This window comes from Rhamphochromis longiceps, linkage group LG10, assembly GCF_057381845.1.
Source record: "Rhamphochromis longiceps isolate RC_006_pf linkage group LG10, R_longiceps_female_GT1.1, whole genome shotgun sequence".
NCBI lineage: Eukaryota > Metazoa > Chordata > Actinopteri > Cichliformes > Cichlidae > Rhamphochromis > Rhamphochromis longiceps.
The window spans coordinates 19124069-19142302 of NC_140566.1; the positions used below are offsets into that span (position 1 = coordinate 19124069).

Below are 18234 nucleotides of genomic sequence, written 5' to 3' on the forward strand. Positions count from 1 at the left end.
CACACAAACACTGCATCTCAGTCAAGTGTGCCCTCCTTTACCTTAAGGCCAATGAGAGTCAGATAAGACTATAATATTACAGCTGTAGCCTTCCAAACTGTGTAAAATAGGAAATCATGCAGGTTTTCCACTAGTATTCTTTTTCTTTCTGTCACATTGCTTAACAGTGTTTTCTTCGTGATCTATTGTATAGCTGTTTTTGTTTTTTAGATTTTTGTAATAAAATGTCAACCTGCCAAATGTGAGAGTTTTGCTGAACCAAGCCAACGTGGTCTCGTCTGTGTCACTGTGAGCTGATGAGAAGTGCTGTAATTATGTTAGATTAGCTTCGGGTTTAATGACATGAGGTGCAAAGGTCTTATAAGGTTTTTAACTGTTTTCCCTTTGGCAGCTCACACAGATAACAAATGGGAATGAAGATGCCCGGATTAAATAACCAGAGTATTACAGTTGCAAGGCAACTATCTAATAAATAAATCCATGTTTGTATTGTAGCTGTAGACTGAATATGTTTGCTAATACCCTTAAAAAAGCATGTCAGAAATTTAGCTCAACATTCATGTTAATTGTTTAGGTTTGAGTTAGGGTCGGTTTTAAGCAGAGATGGGCAGTAACGCGTTACTGTAATCTGATTACTTTTTTCAAGTAACAAGTAAAGTAAGGGATTACTATTGCAAAAACGGTAATTTAGATTACCGTTACTTTCCCGTGGGAACGCTGCGTTACTGCGTTACTAAAACCGTGATTTTTTGCGAGAATGTCTCATGACAGTGACTTAAGCGAGTGCGCCGTTAGTGACAACAGCTGTGTGCAGATCAACAGTGGATCATATATCGATTGTGGGAGAGAGTATGAGCGTGCAGCGTTTAAAGCGTGGAAGTACTGACCTTACTTTGAGTTTGATTCCATAAAAAGTGACAAAAACATTAACGTCCATCGTGCGTGGGAAGAAAACTTCTTTTTACAGCGAAAAAAACCCCTAAACTTCCAAGGAAGCACCGAGTGTGCAACGACGTAATGGGAAACTCACAGAGAAACTCGCGGATTCTTCAACTGACCGCGGCACACCTGCACCAGGGTAAACCTCCGCCTACCCTAGTCCTGCTTTACAGGTGAAAATAGAGCAACAGGACCGCTGAGTCTTTGACTTTATTTATTTTCTGCTGTGTTTTACTTGCATCTATTTGAAAGAGTGAGTGTAAACACAAACAATATTTTATTTTATGTGCTGGAATGTGTAGCAAATAGGTTTCAATGTTAAACTAATTTATTCAAGTCAGAGAATGTTGCATATAATTAAATTTTTGCTTGATGCATAAAGTTAAAAGATTGAAACTGATAAAACAAGTTAAAAAAAAGAGACTTTTCCATTTGATTACATTTTGTATGATGGATTATGTAGAAAAAGTAGAATTGGGCTGAAAGATATATCACTTTATCACCTCTTCAGGTTGTAAATCGGGTTTTTAAAAAGTAACTAAGTAATTAATTACTTTTGGAAATAAGTAATCAGTAAAGTAACGGGATTACTATTTTGGGGAAGTAATCAGTAATTAGTTACTGATTACTTTTTTCAAGTAACTTGACCAACACTGGTTTTAAGTAAAGGAAAAGACAATGAACTGTTAATTACATGTATCCACCTTCCCTGTACGATCTGGAAAGTCTAATACAGAGCAACTGCTTTTGAAGGAGCTGTAAACATGCCATATAAACACTGATTACATTCACAGTCCAGATTTGAATTTCCTAGGGAGTAAATTGGGATCTTTTATTTAGCAGCTTTGTAGGCGCTGCATTGCAATTCAAATGGATGTAAATAATTGTGGTGGAAATGGTCCAAACGTGGTAACTCCAAAACAATATTCAGTTTTCTGGTCTGCTGATTTCATCCTTTTATTTCCACTGGGATGTAAAACCTTCCCCGGTGGGTAGAGCCATAAACAATAAACATGCAAATAAGTTGATTTAATTCTTGTAAAGTGTATCTGTGGATTTTTGCATCTGCTCAATCTTCAGCATTCGTCTCTAATTAATGTGGCACTCCCCTTCGGTTAGGTCCATGTCGTTATGAATGTTCCTGTTAGTGTTAAAAGCTACCGTAACACCCAAAGGCTAATGCAAAAGCCGATCACGCTTTCCAGTGTCGGGATGGTGAATGTAGGAGATTTTTCGGTGACTTGCTAAATTATGGGATGGCTAAAAGCAAGAAGAAGGGGTTAAATCGATTTTCTACAACAGAATTGTTACGCTGCATATGAAGGTGAGGTAGGAAATGATGAAGAAGCAGACGCATCCCTCCCAGGAGCGACTAATAATTCATTCAGCTGTCTTTAGCTGGGAGCCCTGCGTGGCTGTCAGAGATGATGCACTTTTGGGGGAGTCTCATTTTATGACACTGCTCTTTCCTCCTTCATCCATGCAGTTGTTGCGCATCAACAAACAGGCTGGCGGATGAGCATGTTGAGTCACAGAAGGACAGTTTGGGGCCGTGCGAGTGCACAGGTGGACATGATGATGGACAGTTCCCTGTCATCTTACCGAACCCCTCTGCTGTTGCCAGTAAATCTTTCTCTGCACACACTGTAAACAAACAAGCCTCGCGCTGCTTTTGCCGCAACTGTGCCTCCTAGCATCTCCTCATCCCAGCAGTGTTTTAATTATCGAGTCCCAACGTGCCCTTCTCTTGGATCGGCTATCTATAGCAGCTTTCAGTCGCTCCAGCATTTTGATGGAGAGCAGAGTGTCAAGGATGAGAGTAACAATCCACCCAGTCGCCCTTTTCAAATGATAAATGTCCTCGCCACCTGGAGTTGTTAAGAATCCTTTCAAGATGAAGTCATTGGAAATGCTCAGTCTGTGAGAAATTATTATAGCATGTGGTAATTTGATTAAGAAGTTTGTTGCTGTCTCTTTGCAGTCTTATTGTTGTAAAACTGCCTGAAAAGTTTCTATTTCAGTAAATTTAATACTTTCACTCTTACTTTTTTGTTCTCTTGGAACAGGGGTGTCAAACATAAGCCCTGGGGGCCACAATTGATCCACCAAAGACTCCAATTTGGCCGACTGGGCGGCCTTGGAAAATGTGAAGCATCGCATTAATTTTGGACTTTTAACTACCTTTTCATATATTTTACAGGTTTTCCAGCTAATAAAGACCACCCCCACAGTCATTTATGCTACGTCAAAGTAATTTAGTAACAGATAAATGATTAAATGTTCCTATCTACTAGAGAAATTTCTTTATTTACAATGGATTCACAGAAAAAAGACAAATTTGTGTTTTATAATTACAGGACAGTCTGGGGAATGAGCTATCAGCTTTTCTTCCGTAATTTTAGACATTTATTTCTTACAACTTTAGCCCAAAGAGCAGAGCTGACAGATTTCTTTTCATTTTGCTATGATAGAAAAACTATCATGTGGAAAAACTGAGCAGTAAGGTGTTTTGTGTTATTTTTAACTCATTTTGGACTCTGTTTTATGCCTGATTTCTTGTTTGATTGAGGAGTATATGCAGCAGTTATGAAGGTAGTGCTTTTTGTTGTGTAGAAGAGGCAGAGTCATCTCGCAAAGACATGAAACAGGATTTTACATGAATTTAAGGCGCAAGACAATATTCAATAAACTGTAACCTCATTTGGGGAGATTTTTCTTCAATAAACTTCTCATTCGTTTGGAAAACGGAAACATGGCATGAATCGGCCATTGAAAAACATTTTCATCTGCTGCTTCACATCAGAAAATCACATCTGTATAGTGCACATTTATGCGCGCACACACGCACACAGATAAGCAGAGTTCTTAATAGGAAATGCCTTTTGTTTGCGAGAGATGATCCGTAAAGTTTTGCCCCCAGTGAAGTGTTGAGGGTTAAATGGACACTTACTGGGGCTGGAAAAGCTTGTTTGTTCATGCAGAGAGCAGTTAGAGTGTTCATTGTCTGTGGTGCAATCTCTGCTCAGTGCTTTGAAACACTGGTTTCTGATCTGAAAACCTTTTAAAACTCTCACAATAATCACGACACTCAGTCTGCATGGAAGACTTTTTTTAAATAGTGCTTTCTGTTTATGAATGTGAGTCATTAAAAGTCTGTTTTTGACCCTCGGCTGAACAAAATGAAGGACGTTTCTCATTTGTGTAAAGTGCAAATAGGCTTGTTTACATTTGTGCATTTATCCTCCCATCTGTGTGTGTTTTTGGCTCTGTGCGCTGATGTGCTCCCAGGGTTTAAAAAGGCCATTTATAACAGTTTGAAGAGAAATCTCCATAGGTTTTCTGTCTAAAGAGCTGAACTCATAGGGCAGGCAGCGCTTTGATGCAGCAGGAGGTCAAATCAGATAGATGTGATCAGTAACCCATAAACATTAAAGAGCAGATTATCTTCTCTCCCTGGAGCGTTCAAATGTTGATTACTTAAATTTTATACAGATATTCTTGGTATAAATGTAGGTGAGGTGAGTAGACTGAAAAATCACAGTACAAACATAAACAGACTGTCTCTTTAATATTTAAAATTGTCTGAGGCACCGAGGGGAACCCATCAATTTTACATGCAGTAGTTTGACGTTACCCCCTTGTGATATCTCATAAAAACTGCAATTCAGATTTTCAAGCCATCTTAATGTCCCCATTAAGTAGAAATTAAATTGCACCAAGAGTAGTAAGTGTTGTGTAGGGAAAAAAACATTTGTGCTCAGCTGATCCAGGAGCAAGAATCTGATTTAACAAGTCAGTTTGCTGTGACCAAAAGTTCAGCCTTTGTAAAACTCAGAAATAAAGGGAAGCAATAATTGTATCTCACATATGTAGGTTTAACAAGTTTGCAGTAGTAGGATCAACAGAGGGGCCAGATGGATCTCTTGGGTTTTCTGTCAGGTCTTTACTTGAATTTTTTTTTCTTGTTTCTTAAGGACATGAGTTTCAGATACTGTGTGTCTACTGTAAATAGATTTTTAGACCTCCCACTTCTTCTTTTGTCTTTAATTGTCCCAGGTTCCTGAAGTTTTTTAAGGACACGCTGCACACAATATCTCTTTGGCATCTTGTTGGTGAAAAATACTATACTTTACAAACTGTTTTATCTTTGTGTTGTGATGTGTTTTTGACAGACTGTTAGTAACAAAGTGTGAAAGATACAACTTAAATTTGTTTCTTTGCTAAATTGTCTCTTATGTTTACACAATATACTATTTAATATCATGAGCTATTTTTTTTTATTGCTGAATGATTCATGGCTCAGTGTTAAGTTGCTTAACAAACAAAATATTCCTTTGAAGGTGGTCAGGTACAAAGACTGCACTGAAAAAAGAGCCAAAGATTTCTGATGAACTCAAAGCCACTTAGCAGCAAATTATAAAGAAATGCTCAAGACTTTTGCACAGTATTGCATAGATGATGGATAGGTAACTGTAGTGTGCACCAAAATCTTCTATAAACTCAAATCTTCCATAATACACACATTTTAACTATAATGACAGATATTAGATGTTTACATTTTTAGATATGTAATTACCCTTGCAACTCTGAGAGAGTAGTGGACCAAAACAATGGATTTCATATAACCTGTATTTCAACCTACACCCATCTGAATGCTGTTTGCTTGTCACTGTGTGTCTGTGATAGCGACAAAAAAAACTTTCAGCAGTTCTTTTATGTCGGTAGAGCTGCAGGGGAACATGTCTTTGCCGAGCTAGAAAGCACCAACAGCTCTCACACAGTTACAGGCACTTTCCTGGCATTTTAGGCTTGGTGATAGGCAGTTTGCTAGGAGACATTTTTCAAACTGGACTTGGATGGTTTGAGCTGTGCAAAAAAGCCACTTAAAGCAAATATGTCACTTTACTGTGGCTGGTTTTGGTAAGTGACTGCGACAGATGAGAAATGGCTGTACAATATTTCAATAGAAAGGTGAACTTTTTTTTATTTAAGAGCAATCAAAGGTACAGCCAGAGAGATTTTCTGTAGAGAATAAAACCTGTTCTTTTAACCTGGCTCTTAAATAAAATAGCCAGCAACATCTTACTTAGAACGCAGTCTTTTAGTTTATACCAGACAATTTAATTCAATCTCAGGCATTTATTACTTTCTAATTTCAGCCCACGTGTTGAGTAAATACTCACATTGATTTCCTATATATCATGTTAATTAGCATAATTTCCTGCCTCGCCATCACTGCCAGTGTTTAATGTATCGTGCTGATTATCGCAACACGTCAAGAAGCCCAAGGAAATAGTGTTTACAGTTCTTAATCAGGATTAAGGTTCTGATGTTTAATTAAAGATGCAAGTTAAAAATAAATTCCTCTGTTTATAAATGGAACACTCAGAACTTTAAAGACCTGAAATGACGCAGGTTTGATGAATAAGTGACAAAAGCGGTTTTTAAATAGTGGTAAATTATATTTATAGCTGTGGTAGAATTTAAGACTTTCTATTTTTTATCATTATTACTATTTCTATTTTACTTCAGTCTGCACCCATGGGTTCACTGCAGTAAGGCCCGTGCTCAAAGAAATCATCTGAAAAGAAAAAGTTGGGACTTTTTCTTCTCTTTATTCTTCAAATACAGTGTCGTTGTCTCTCACACACATTCATTCAGTCTTCCCTTTCTCTTTATCCCGCTCTCAAATTTGGTTAAAAAAAAAAAGAAGAAGAAAAAACGAGTAAACCACTTCTTCTTCTCCTCTCATCCATAAAATTCAGCCCTTTCTATCCTTCTGCTCTGCATTTCCTCTCACATTTTCAGGTAAAACTGTAGTTGAAGTATGGAAATATGAGCCATTCTGCTTCAGACCCCAACACAGATAAGGATCTGTGGTTCCCATGGAAACGAGGCTGCAGAGTTGGTGAATTGGCACCCGCCGGTGCTGGTCAACACTTGATATACTGATATGGAAGCTCATCAGGATTTTTCACAGCATTGTGTGCTCCTGCATAATTTGCTTGCATATGCATGCATGCTCATAATGTAACCCTCATTTGTAGCAGAATTTGTTTTGCTTTAACCGGGTATGCCTCCATATACCTACACTCAGGCGAGAAGCACTGAAGCTAATCTGCTTTTCTGATGCATCGCTATTTTAGCGTTACTGAACATTTTATTTCTGCTCACTCACATGCATTCACAGTCACGTTAGGTATTTGTCTTTAAATTAAGTTCCAATCATATTCAGACCAGGGCTTTAAGAAAATCTCAGAAAAATCCTATGCAGTCATTCTTTTTTAAACATGTAGAAATATTTGAGATGGCCCACCTGCCTGCTTAAAGCCACCTTTGTTTCTGTAAGACAGCCAATATGTTTTTCAGTCTAAAATACTCATGCGTGTACATGATAACCCTTCAATTTTCTACACCACCAACACATCCTACTCAGTCTTTTGTATTCCGTTAACTGAAGCTTGCTGCAGGTACTAATTCCAGGATACTGACACAAGGGCATGATGGTCGGTGTAAAACCTTTAAATAGTCTTAGGCTGAGGATGATTTTTCCAAGCAGGCCTATATGCCTGCTATACACAGCTAATGTAATAAAAGTTATTTTGAGCCATTTAAAAACAAAAAATCAAACAGCATAGATGAAACATTTAAACCTCTCCCCATCCCTTCTTATATCCCCCCTTTAAGTTTGTAGCTCAGCCCAACTGTCAGCAGCTTTTGGCATCACGCTGGTATGATGAGTTCCCTGGCTGGAGGCGGCGTCACTGGGCGGGAAAGTTTGTCACCTGTGTCTTCATAGGTCTCCTCTTCCCTGTGTTTGCTCTCTGCTACCTCATCGCTCCCAAGAGTCGCTATGGCCTCTTCATCCGCAAGCCCTTCATCAAGTTCATCTGCCACACGGCGTCCTACCTGACCTTTCTGTTCCTGCTGCTCCTCGCCTCCCAGCACATTGTTATCACGGAGCAGAACAGGCAGGACAGGCAGGGCCCTCCACCCACCGCTGTGGAGTGGATGATCCTGCCCTGGGTACTGGGTGAGTACAGTGGTTTTGTACTCTGCATTAGGATGATTATACTGTTTGATAGTGTACTGATGGTGAATGTACTGGTGAATTGCTGAAGGTAAAAAAGTAGAGAGCTTATTTGTGGTCAGTTAATGTCACTAAATCTTTAAATATTGGGTTTAAATTACTCTTGCTATGACAACCATACACCTCAGCTGATGTTTCTATGGAAAAGTCAAATCCAAACTTTCCAAACTTCCAAACTTTACAATTGTTAATGGGAACAAGTGATTTTTCTTTCGTTGCTGATCGACTCCAAATACTACACAAAGTAGAACTGGATCAAAGTGCTGAATGAACATTAAGCCTATAAAAATGTTATTTTTTCATCCTGCCTCGGGCATCGCAGCAGATTTTGAGCTCAGTGACTAAGTGCTTCTTGTTGACATGCTTTTCTGCCCTCCACAGTTTTTACTATTTACTTTTTAGCCATGCTACCAACATGACTTTAGGCATTGACTTTAGTCCTTCCATCACCTTTGGTCCAAAATAATCTCTTCAACAACAGCCAACAAATCCAATGGGGGTTGTATTGGAAAGGGTGTCCAGCACAAAAAAATCTGCCAAGTCAAACATGCAGAGATGCCCACTGTGGCGACCGCTTCTGAATAAGGAAGTAGCTGAAAGTAGCTTTTTGATCAACTGTTTGTAGTTCAGGCATAATGTATTATTCTTCCTGATTGTTTTTTTTTTTTCTTTTCCTGCACTGCCATGAGGTTAACTTACTTTTCTTTAGTTTTGAGTTAAATACCATGTGTCCATTGAAAGGGAGATTTTTAATCTCAGTGGGACTTCCATCCTCTATTTATCCAGATAAAATAATGACAGTTGCATCCATTGAAATATCATGAGACTGAGGGTGTCCGTCAAGTAGAATTGTGAAAATGCTTTTTTGATTTTTTAAGCTGTTCAGTACTTTGGTTTATAATCAAATACAAAATTGAATGGCATTTACCGCAGCCTTAGCTCTCTTTCATCATGTGTTCGAGCCAGCCTGTAAATGTCAACATGGGAACATTGTAAACTGTGATAATGAAATTTGGTAGACATGTTTGTTTGCTAATGTACAGTAGCTCACATCTCCTCAAAGGGCATGTCAATAAAATAGCCAGCCTGAGTCAGGGGTGCTACAGTAGCTGCAGATTGAAGAGAACATAAGGAGTATTTTTATCTTTACAGTCCTCAATTTTTTAAAATAATATGCAATCATATAAAATGCTAATACTGGACACATGCTCTGTTTTTCTATAATCTAATTTCTAGGATTCATCTGGGCAGAGATCAAGCAAATGTGGGATGGTGGTTTTCAAGACTATGTTCATGACTGGTGGAACCTGATGGACTTTGTCATGAACTCTCTGTACTTGGCCACTATCTCCCTGAAGATTGTAGCCTATACTAAGGTAACCACTAGTGTTGACAATAGACTAAACAGGCTGTGACCTTTCTTTATGCTCAAGTTATCTTTTCTTTTTCTTTTTTTGCTCATCCAGTACAGCGGAAGTAAACCCAGAAACCAGTGGGAAATGTGGCACCCGACACTAGTTGCTGAAGCAGTGTTTGCCATTGCAAACATTTTCAGTTCCCTGCGCCTCATTTCACTGTTCACGGCCAACTCTCACCTGGGGCCACTGCAGATTTCTCTGGGGCGAATGTTGCTCGACATCCTGAAGTTCCTCTTCATCTACTGCCTGGTAAATGTTTGCGCACGAGCAGAACAAAGACAAGAAGTGGAACAGTAAATTATATGTGACAGAAGTAGTGAATGAAGTTACATAATTTCGCCCACACGCTGCATTTCTTTTCAGGTTCTGCTCGCCTTCGCTAATGGCCTGAACCAGCTGTACTTTTACTATGACACTAAGGCTTCAGATGAGAAAGGAAAGTGTAAGGGCATCCGATGTGTGCATCAGAATAACGCTTTCTCCACGTGAGTTTGCATGAATCCTGTCTTGCTTGCTCGAGTAGTGTGAATGTGTGATCTTGTGTGTGAGAGAGAGTGTCAAAGAATCAGAGAGCTGTGCGTTCGTGTATATCGCTGTTACTTGTTACAAAATGTGGGAACTCAGTCAAATTTTCAGTTGCTAAGAAAAGCTGGTGTATTAGCAGAATCTCATTAACACTAAGTGAAGGGTTCCTTCAGTCTTTTTTAAACCATCCTGCAACTGAATACATTTTCAACTAGCAAGGACACATTTTATTTACTGCATGTATCTGTACTGTTTAGCAAATTTGGCTTACATCGCATACGTTGTCTTGCAGATTATTTGAGACCCTGCAGTCTCTTTTCTGGTCTATCTTTGGTTTGATCAGCCTGTATGTGACCAATGTGGATGCTGACCACCAGTTCACTGAATTTGTCGGTGCCAACATGTTCGGGGCCTACAACATCATTTCATTGGTGGTCCTCCTCAACATGCTCATAGCTATGATGAACAACTCCTACCAGCACATTGCTGTGAGCACTAATCAAAAACACTGCAAACAGTCATGTAAGTGTAACAGTTCAACCAAAACATTCATTCTTATCAAATATACCTCAATCTGATTTCAGGACCATGCAGACATTGAGTGGAAATTTGCAAGGACAAAACTGTGGATGAGTTATTTTGAAGAAGGGGGTACTCTGCCAGCTCCTTTCAACATCATCCCCAGCCCCAAATCATTCTGGTACCTCATGTGCTGGATCAAGAAGCAGGTGTGGAGGACAAGCTCCAAGCGCCCTGACACCATTGGTACCCTTGGGGTAAGGCTGGTGTCAAATGTGTTTGTATGGTTTTCACATACAGAGAGAGAAAAGGGGGGTTGGTTGGTTGGTTTAAAAAATGAACATAAGGAATAATAAGCTGAAAGATTTTATTGCTGTTATCTTTTTAACTTATAACTGAGAAATTCAGTTATACTAATTCATATTTTGTAAATAAGTTGTGGTTGGAGGTTTATGACTTTACAAAGGCCATTCAAGGTTTTATCAACTCCAAAACCAGTTGATGTGTGTTTGGATCATTGTCTGGTTGGAAAACCCAATTGTACAAGTTTCAACATTCTAGTTGCTGATTTTACGTGTAATTGTAAAATTTGGAGGTTCTCCACCTTCATTGTTCCACCCACTTTGTACAATTACCAGTACCACGAGTAGCAAAACAGCCCCAGAGCATGATGCTGTCACCACGCTTTTTGCCTGGTACAGTGTTCTTAGGTTTGAAAGCCTTACCTTCACTCCTCCAGACATACTTGTACCTCTTGTGACAAGCTCAATGTTTGTTGCACCTGACCATAAAACTTTCTGGCAAAGGTGAAAGTCTTAGTTTTGGAGCAGGGACATCTTTCTTGGACCCTCTCGGTCCATGGATGTAAAATATGCTTTACTGTGGAGAGTAACTTGTACTTATACAAACAAAGTTGTTTGAACTCATAATGTTGAAGTCTGGAGTTGTATAGGAATGGCTTCCAGAGTGCTTCCTGATATGACCAGGCATAATAGCGGTGATTGAGAGCTGAATTTCCATGACTTGAGCTGAATTTTATTTAAAAAATAATCAGGCAACTTTACTTATAAGAGAGAGTCAAGATTTGCTGCTCTGCTTTGTCTTGTATGACACTAAACGAAATAACCCAGTGAAATAAGTGTTAGTTTCTGTAGAAAGTAGAATTTCCACTTTATTGCAGCCTAATTTTAGAGGGAAACTTTTTCGTGTTTGATGGTGCAGCACTCAGGAGACACACATATCGAGCCTCACAGATAGCAGAGTTTACAGAAAAGTGTGATACTGTGAAGAAAAACAAAATATGTTTTAGGTTTGTTTTTTTTTAACTCATCTCCCACTCTTTCTCTAACCAACCTCTGGCATCTGATGTCTGTGTAGAGGCGAGCTGCAGAGAACCTGAGGATAAACCATCAGTACCAGGTAAGTGCAGTCTCTTTGAAAGCAAGCTGAAAATAATTACAGTCTCTCACCACTGTCTGTGTAAGTGTGTGCGGCAGACACAAATTGGCCTTTTTAGGTTTCCAGCACTCAGTTTTCATCTGTTCATTTTCTTAATTACTTTTACAAAAGGGGGGAGGGGAGGTGGGGGTCAAAGGGTGAGAGGTGGATACACACAGGGCAGGTTCAACGCAGGGCTGACACCCTGAAGCGGACGTTCCATAAAAAGCTTTTATGATGTTTCACAAAATCAGCCAAACAACTGAACTCAGTAGGATTTAAATCACTTTTCATTGTAGAGGAGCACATTTGTCTGTTTCCTGTCTCATTCATTTGAAGTTTGTATTGAATAAAGTTTCAGATCTTTTGTGTTCAAGATTTTTTTTTAATTATTGTAGGAGGTACTGAGGAACCTGGTGAAACGTTATGTGGCTGCCATGATTCGAGATGCCAAGACAGAGGAAGGCTTGACTGAAGACAACTTCAAGGTAGTCTTCTTGAATGAATATGACATTCATGTTATTCATTCATTCATTATACATTCATGTTATGTTATTTATCATCATGTTTGTATATTTTTCTTTTGCATTTTGGTTATATTTAATCTTTTTTTCCATTATTGTAATGCGTTGACTGTTAATGCAAATCCTTTAAGGAAGTCATCAGACAAACTAATAACAGTCATCTTCTGACAAGATAATGATGATAAGACAATATATATGTGGATGTATGAGGAGATGGTTTAAGTGCTCACTAATCCAGATTTTCATCATAGTTCAAAGGTATTTGAAGGGCATTGTGACTGTTTTTCTTAGTTTAACAGACATAACCATGATCATACAAAGATAAATAATGCATCAATTATTAGTCTAGACTACAGGCATTTAGAGACATAGTGTTGCTTTGTCTCATAACTGTTTTTGAGTCAAAGCTAGCTAGCTAACTAGTTAGCTAACTAGTTACAAAGCTAGCTAGATAGCTTTTTTAGCTAAATCAATACAGCTCAGTTTTTGCTGATACCAACAGCTAGTAGTTATAAATTTCACAGTCAAGCTGCTCTTTGTTTTTTAGGAGCTGAAACAAGATATCTCCAGTTTCCGTTATGAGGTGATGGGAATGATGAAGACAGGAAAGTCAGCTTTAAATGTGGCAAAGGCCAGTGGCAGCTCAGTGGAATCCAGCCTTGCGTACCCTAATTCCTCACTCAAGGTCTCTGCTTGCCCACAGAGCACCCAGATGAAAAGCAAATTTAATCGATTCAAAATCGCTACATCCATCCTCAAGCTGGGCAGTTCAACAGCTGCACCCAGGCCACCTGAAGCCTCCAATGGTCTACCTAATGGATTCATGTCCCTGGTCTCTGATGAGAGCTCTGGTGAAATGTCAAGCCAGAGGAGAAGCAACTCCAAAGATGTATCTGACTTTGGTTTGTTTCAGAAACACCAAAGGGGCAACAAAGAAGCCTCATCAAGCGCAGCAGAAAGCTCGAGGGAGATGTACTCTTTGTCAGAAGAAGCAGGGGAGTGTGGGGACTCAGACTTAGAGGAACATATCGCTGGAGAAAAGAGTGAGAGGAAACTCCTGGAAACAAAAAAGAAGGAAGAAGTCGAGGAAATTAAGGAGGAGTCGAACAGCAAAAAATGCTTGGACCAGTGTGAAGAAAGAGAAACCGAGGAAAGAGACAAGGATTTAACCTGTACTGACTCAGTAGCTGATGAATGTATGTCTGGCTCATACAAAGACGATGCCTAAGATGTGATGCGATGTGATCAGAACTACAGGCCCAGTAATGCTGGATTGAAGACAGAGAGACTGACAATCAACGTGAGCCTCGAGTGAGAATTGTGAACATGAGTCGAACTTTTCCAGTTATTACTAAACTTATGATCAGCTTTGATCTTTGGAGACTCAGGGAGGCCTTTGGTTTAACTGTTTTAAACGCTGTTATATTAGCAGTGGAAATGCAGCAACATTGTTCGAAGCTCCGTGTAAGCATTACGAGGAATCACATTTAAGGATTACTATATTTCGTTTTAAGACCCCAGAGGTGATTGGACAATAATGATTTCCTGAAAGAAAAAAGCTTTTTCTCCCAGCTGATATGTGCATTTCAGTTCAAATTGTCCTGTTGGTTACCATATAACCGTCTCTCTCTACCTCTTTTTTTTCCCCTCTACCCATGAACATTTAACTCTCCCCATCAGTATCTTATTAGAGCAATAGATGTGTTCTGTTTTAGACGTGACTTTCTGCCTTACTCTGTCTGTTTCTGCACTTTACACACTTTAAAATGGCATACAGTTTTTTCAAAGATCGCTCAAACTCTGATCATTGCAACAGCAATTCTGTCAAAGTTTTCTATGCAAGAACTGTGGATCATGATTCTCATCACACTGATTAGGCCGACTGTAAATTCAGCGCTGACAGTTCATCCCAAGTATTTTCTGTAAAGTAGGGCGTGGCCAAACTATCTGAGATAGACATTATGAACACAGCCGATAAATTATTTAAAGCAACGTATTATTCAAGTTTTGTCACTCAAGAATAAACTCATTATTTTGAACAGATCTGCTGTTTTTAACTGTTAGTTTAAGATGTCATGTTAGTTCGAATGAATGGCATTATAGAAACTGAAACATAAATCAAGAATAAATATAGAAATACACTCTTAATTTCCTGTCTCCTCTTTTGTTCATTGCAAATCCCAGACAGGCATAAACACAGTAACTGATACTGTCAAAAGTTAACTGTATATCTTCATAGTAGATTATGAGGTTATGCTGAAACAAATGCATATGTATAAAAATAATGAAATGGTTAATAGTTGTTATGCAAACTGATATTTTTTTTAATTGGGTCACACAATACCTTTCTATTTAAAGGAGTCAGACAAGCATCACCAAATGGTCTATTTTACTCTTGAGGCGTGTCTTTAGGCTTTGTTACTTTGTTACTAGCAGCCTGGCTTTTTTTTTTTTTAATTAATTTTTTTTAAACACATAATTTTTGTCATTTTTTGTGGATTTTCTGTATTTTTGACAAATGGCAAAGATAATATAGTTTGGCAGCCACGAAGTAGTATTTTTGTGACTTTCAAAGAGCTAGTAGCCAAAAAATGGGCATATCATGTATCTCCTTACTATCTACATTCAGATGAACACTATCTGAAAATCAGTTCCTTAAATGGATGTGGGCCTTCAGCTCACCATATACTGTTTGCAGAGTAGAGGTGGGTTTCAAGTAGTGCTTTGTCATACCATCAGTGATAATACTAGTATAAATTCATATAAAACTATTGTGATATCACTGGTATTAGCAATACCATGCCTTTTCTCTGTAAGGGTGAGCACATTGATCCAAATATCATTAGTATCAATACCAATGCTGGTATTTGTATCGGATCAGTACTAGCATGATAGGATTGATATGTTGTTTCTATCCTCTAAGTTCAGTATCTAATCCACTCTGTTAAATTGATTGTGTGTTTTTTTGTAAATGAAAAAATATACTTCAAACGTATACTACTTTTTGTGTTGGCTGTCACGTCTGTGTTATAGGCTATAGCACATTTGAACTACAGAAGAAGCACCTTAAGAGAATAATAATGGATTGGATTTATATAGCGCTTTTCAAGACATCCATAGCGCTTTACAATGCCATTATTCATTCACTCTCACATTCACACACTGGTGGAGGCAAGCTACAGTTGTAGCCACAGCTGCACTGGGGCAGACTGACAGAAGCGAGGCTGCCATATTACACCATCGGCCCCTCTGCCAGTAGGGTAAAGTGTCTTGCCCAAGGACACAACAACCAGGACAGAGAGCCCGGGGATCAAACCGGCGACCTTCCGGTTACAGATGCGCTTCCCAACCCCCTGAGCCACGGTCACCCCGTAGGGGCGCATTAGAGACACACATTTACATTACAGGTCTTCAAAAAAAAACAACAACCTAGTTTCAAAATACATGAAAAGCTCTAAAGAGGGTGATTTGCTGTGTAAACTCATTATTTTGGAAAACAAAAATCACAGTGATTTAATGGCCATTAAAATGTCTTCAGAAATTCCAAATTTGTGATGATTCATCTCAGAAGAACAAAGAAGTTGAAAGTATTGATATCAGTGCTACTGGGCCTCTTTTTATTTGGTTGTGATATCAATATCAAATTTGAAGTGGTTCCCTGGCACACACAAAAACAAGACAACTTTAGGTATTGTTAAACTAAAGTGCTAAACTGTTAAGTTATAGTCTTACTTAAAGTTTCCAAGTGAAACACTACCTAAGATGTTTTTGTGCTTATTTCCGCTGAAATAATTTTCAAAGCTGGTAGCACCTCGGCAGTACATTGCCAGCTAAGCCTGTAGTAGTAGTAATAGTAGTTATTCTTAATGTGATTAAGTTTATGAAGTTTATCACCCTGTCAACAGCGTGAACAGACCAAACACTACTGCTGTATTGTCATGTACTGGTGGTTAAAACACGTGACTTCCTGGAACAGATGTCACATAAGGTGAGCTAAAGTACTGTACAGAACTCCTTTCATGTTTTTCTCTTTTTGCCTCAGCAACAGTTGTCATGAAATGTCATTTCCATTAGTTCACAATCAGTTTCCCAAAACCACACACTGCAAGGGCTAATTTGGCAACATTTTTGCTCCACTTTAACATCTCTTCTGCTCCTAAGAACATCATGAGTGTGAACATGTATTACAGTGATTATACACTTGTACAAAAAGTGGAGAAATGGGGTTTAAGCACTGTAATTAATAGAAAACCTGTGCTCTACACAATGTAACAGTAACTATAGTATGCACTGTCTGCATCATAAAAACACAGTTCAAAACTTTTACAATTTCTGTAAAACTATGAAATTATTTAAAATTTCATCAGCTGCCGCATATGTTTCCCCACAGACTGGATATTTTTTGTTTTCTCTGAACTTTCTGTTGCTTTCCTATTTGTGCTGCTTGGCCTCTAATTTCTAATTTCAGTGAACAAGTGACCGAGCAAGTGAAAAGGAAATGAAATATTCAGCAGCTGATGAAATTTTGCTCCATGTGGGATCAAAAGGCTGTACTGAAATGCTCCTGGGCTTATGATAGATCTTCCAACTTGATTGAACCAAGCTGTCACAGACACAGAAACACATGAATAGATATCTCCTATCATTGCATATTTAAATGACTCACAATTACGTGTTTTAACTGCTGAAGTCTTATACAGTAGCATACTCGTGGTTAAGAGCACTGATGTGACTTTTAAATATGACCTAAATAACCTGAAAAGTCTTTTACATTTAAAATTGAGTGTGATTTGTTTTCTCAAGGAAATAATTGATAAAGAATTAATAAATAGAAACATTTTGACCATTTTATTTAATTATAAGAAAAAACTATATATATAATAGGAGCAATTTACCTAACCCACAAAAAAAAAAAAACATATGTTCAAGGATCTAGCAACCTAAGGACCAAACTGCAAAGCTTGCCAGTGGTTATAAATGTTCGCACACTCAGGGTTCTGTTAGATTTATTAGAGTAAAGGCTGTGCTGGCTCCTTGGAAATTGTGGCCCGCTCTTCAACACTCAAAGTCTAACATTTACTACCTAGTCAAAACTTACTAATAAAAATGTATGACGTTGTGAAAGGTTTTATGTAAGTCCCTGTCCTTACATATGACTGTACTGACAAATAATTCCCAGTAGGGGGAGACGTCATACATAGCACAAATTTCCTGCTGTGATTCCTGAAGAAGGTAGAGTGACAAATCCAAGCACTATACTTACTGTATAAAGAACTGCTATAGATACACATGAGCTTCATTTATCGATTTTAGAGGATAACCTGTTAATATTAAAATACAATTACAATTACAGCAAAATTTCAAAAACAGCGGACTCAAAGACAGAAAGATGTTTCCAAAGTCAGGAGACTCTTGGAGACTGTTCATCTGTCATTCATGGAAAGACAGAGGTTGTGTGAGTTCATAAGAGCGAGTACATATTTGCAGTTTCAGAGCAAAGCTGTCTTAACCTTTGTTTTTAAAACATAGTTCTCATCCCAATCCCTAACCCCCTAACCCCTAACCTTAACCCCCTCTCTTACTTTACTATATTTACTGTAAAAGAATAAAACACGCACTCTTGGCGTATCCGTTTTCAAACAACAGCAATGAAAGAAATGGCTCTTGGTCCAATAAATCAGCCTTGTCTGAGTTGTCTCGACCTGCATGTGTAAAGTGTGAAGCACACCTGTCGAAAAGTCAAGACTGTACACGAGGATGTCCGGAAAGCCTGTATTCATGA

General features: G+C 38.5%; 1 protein-coding gene across 3 annotated transcripts in view; it reads left to right on the forward strand.

Moving 5' to 3' along the window:
- trpc4a (transient receptor potential cation channel, subfamily C, member 4a) overlaps window positions 1–14588 on the forward strand; it is a 29560-nt gene extending 14972 nt beyond the window's left edge. For all 3 annotated transcript variants that reach the window (XM_085420735.1, XM_085420733.1, XM_085420734.1), the window contains 9 exons: window positions 7627–7972; window positions 9266–9405; window positions 9496–9696; window positions 9811–9932; window positions 10265–10460; window positions 10557–10748; window positions 11869–11910; window positions 12327–12416; window positions 13000–14588. In XM_085420735.1, coding sequence (XP_085276861.1) covers window positions 7627–7972; window positions 9266–9405; window positions 9496–9696; window positions 9811–9932; window positions 10265–10460; window positions 10557–10748; window positions 11869–11910; window positions 12327–12416; window positions 13000–13680 — 2010 coding nt within the window. In that variant the 3' untranslated portion in view covers window positions 13681–14588. The remainder of the gene's footprint in view (window positions 1–7626; window positions 7973–9265; window positions 9406–9495; window positions 9697–9810; window positions 9933–10264; window positions 10461–10556; window positions 10749–11868; window positions 11911–12326; window positions 12417–12999) is intronic.
- Window positions 14589–18234: the final 3646 nt, after the last annotated feature.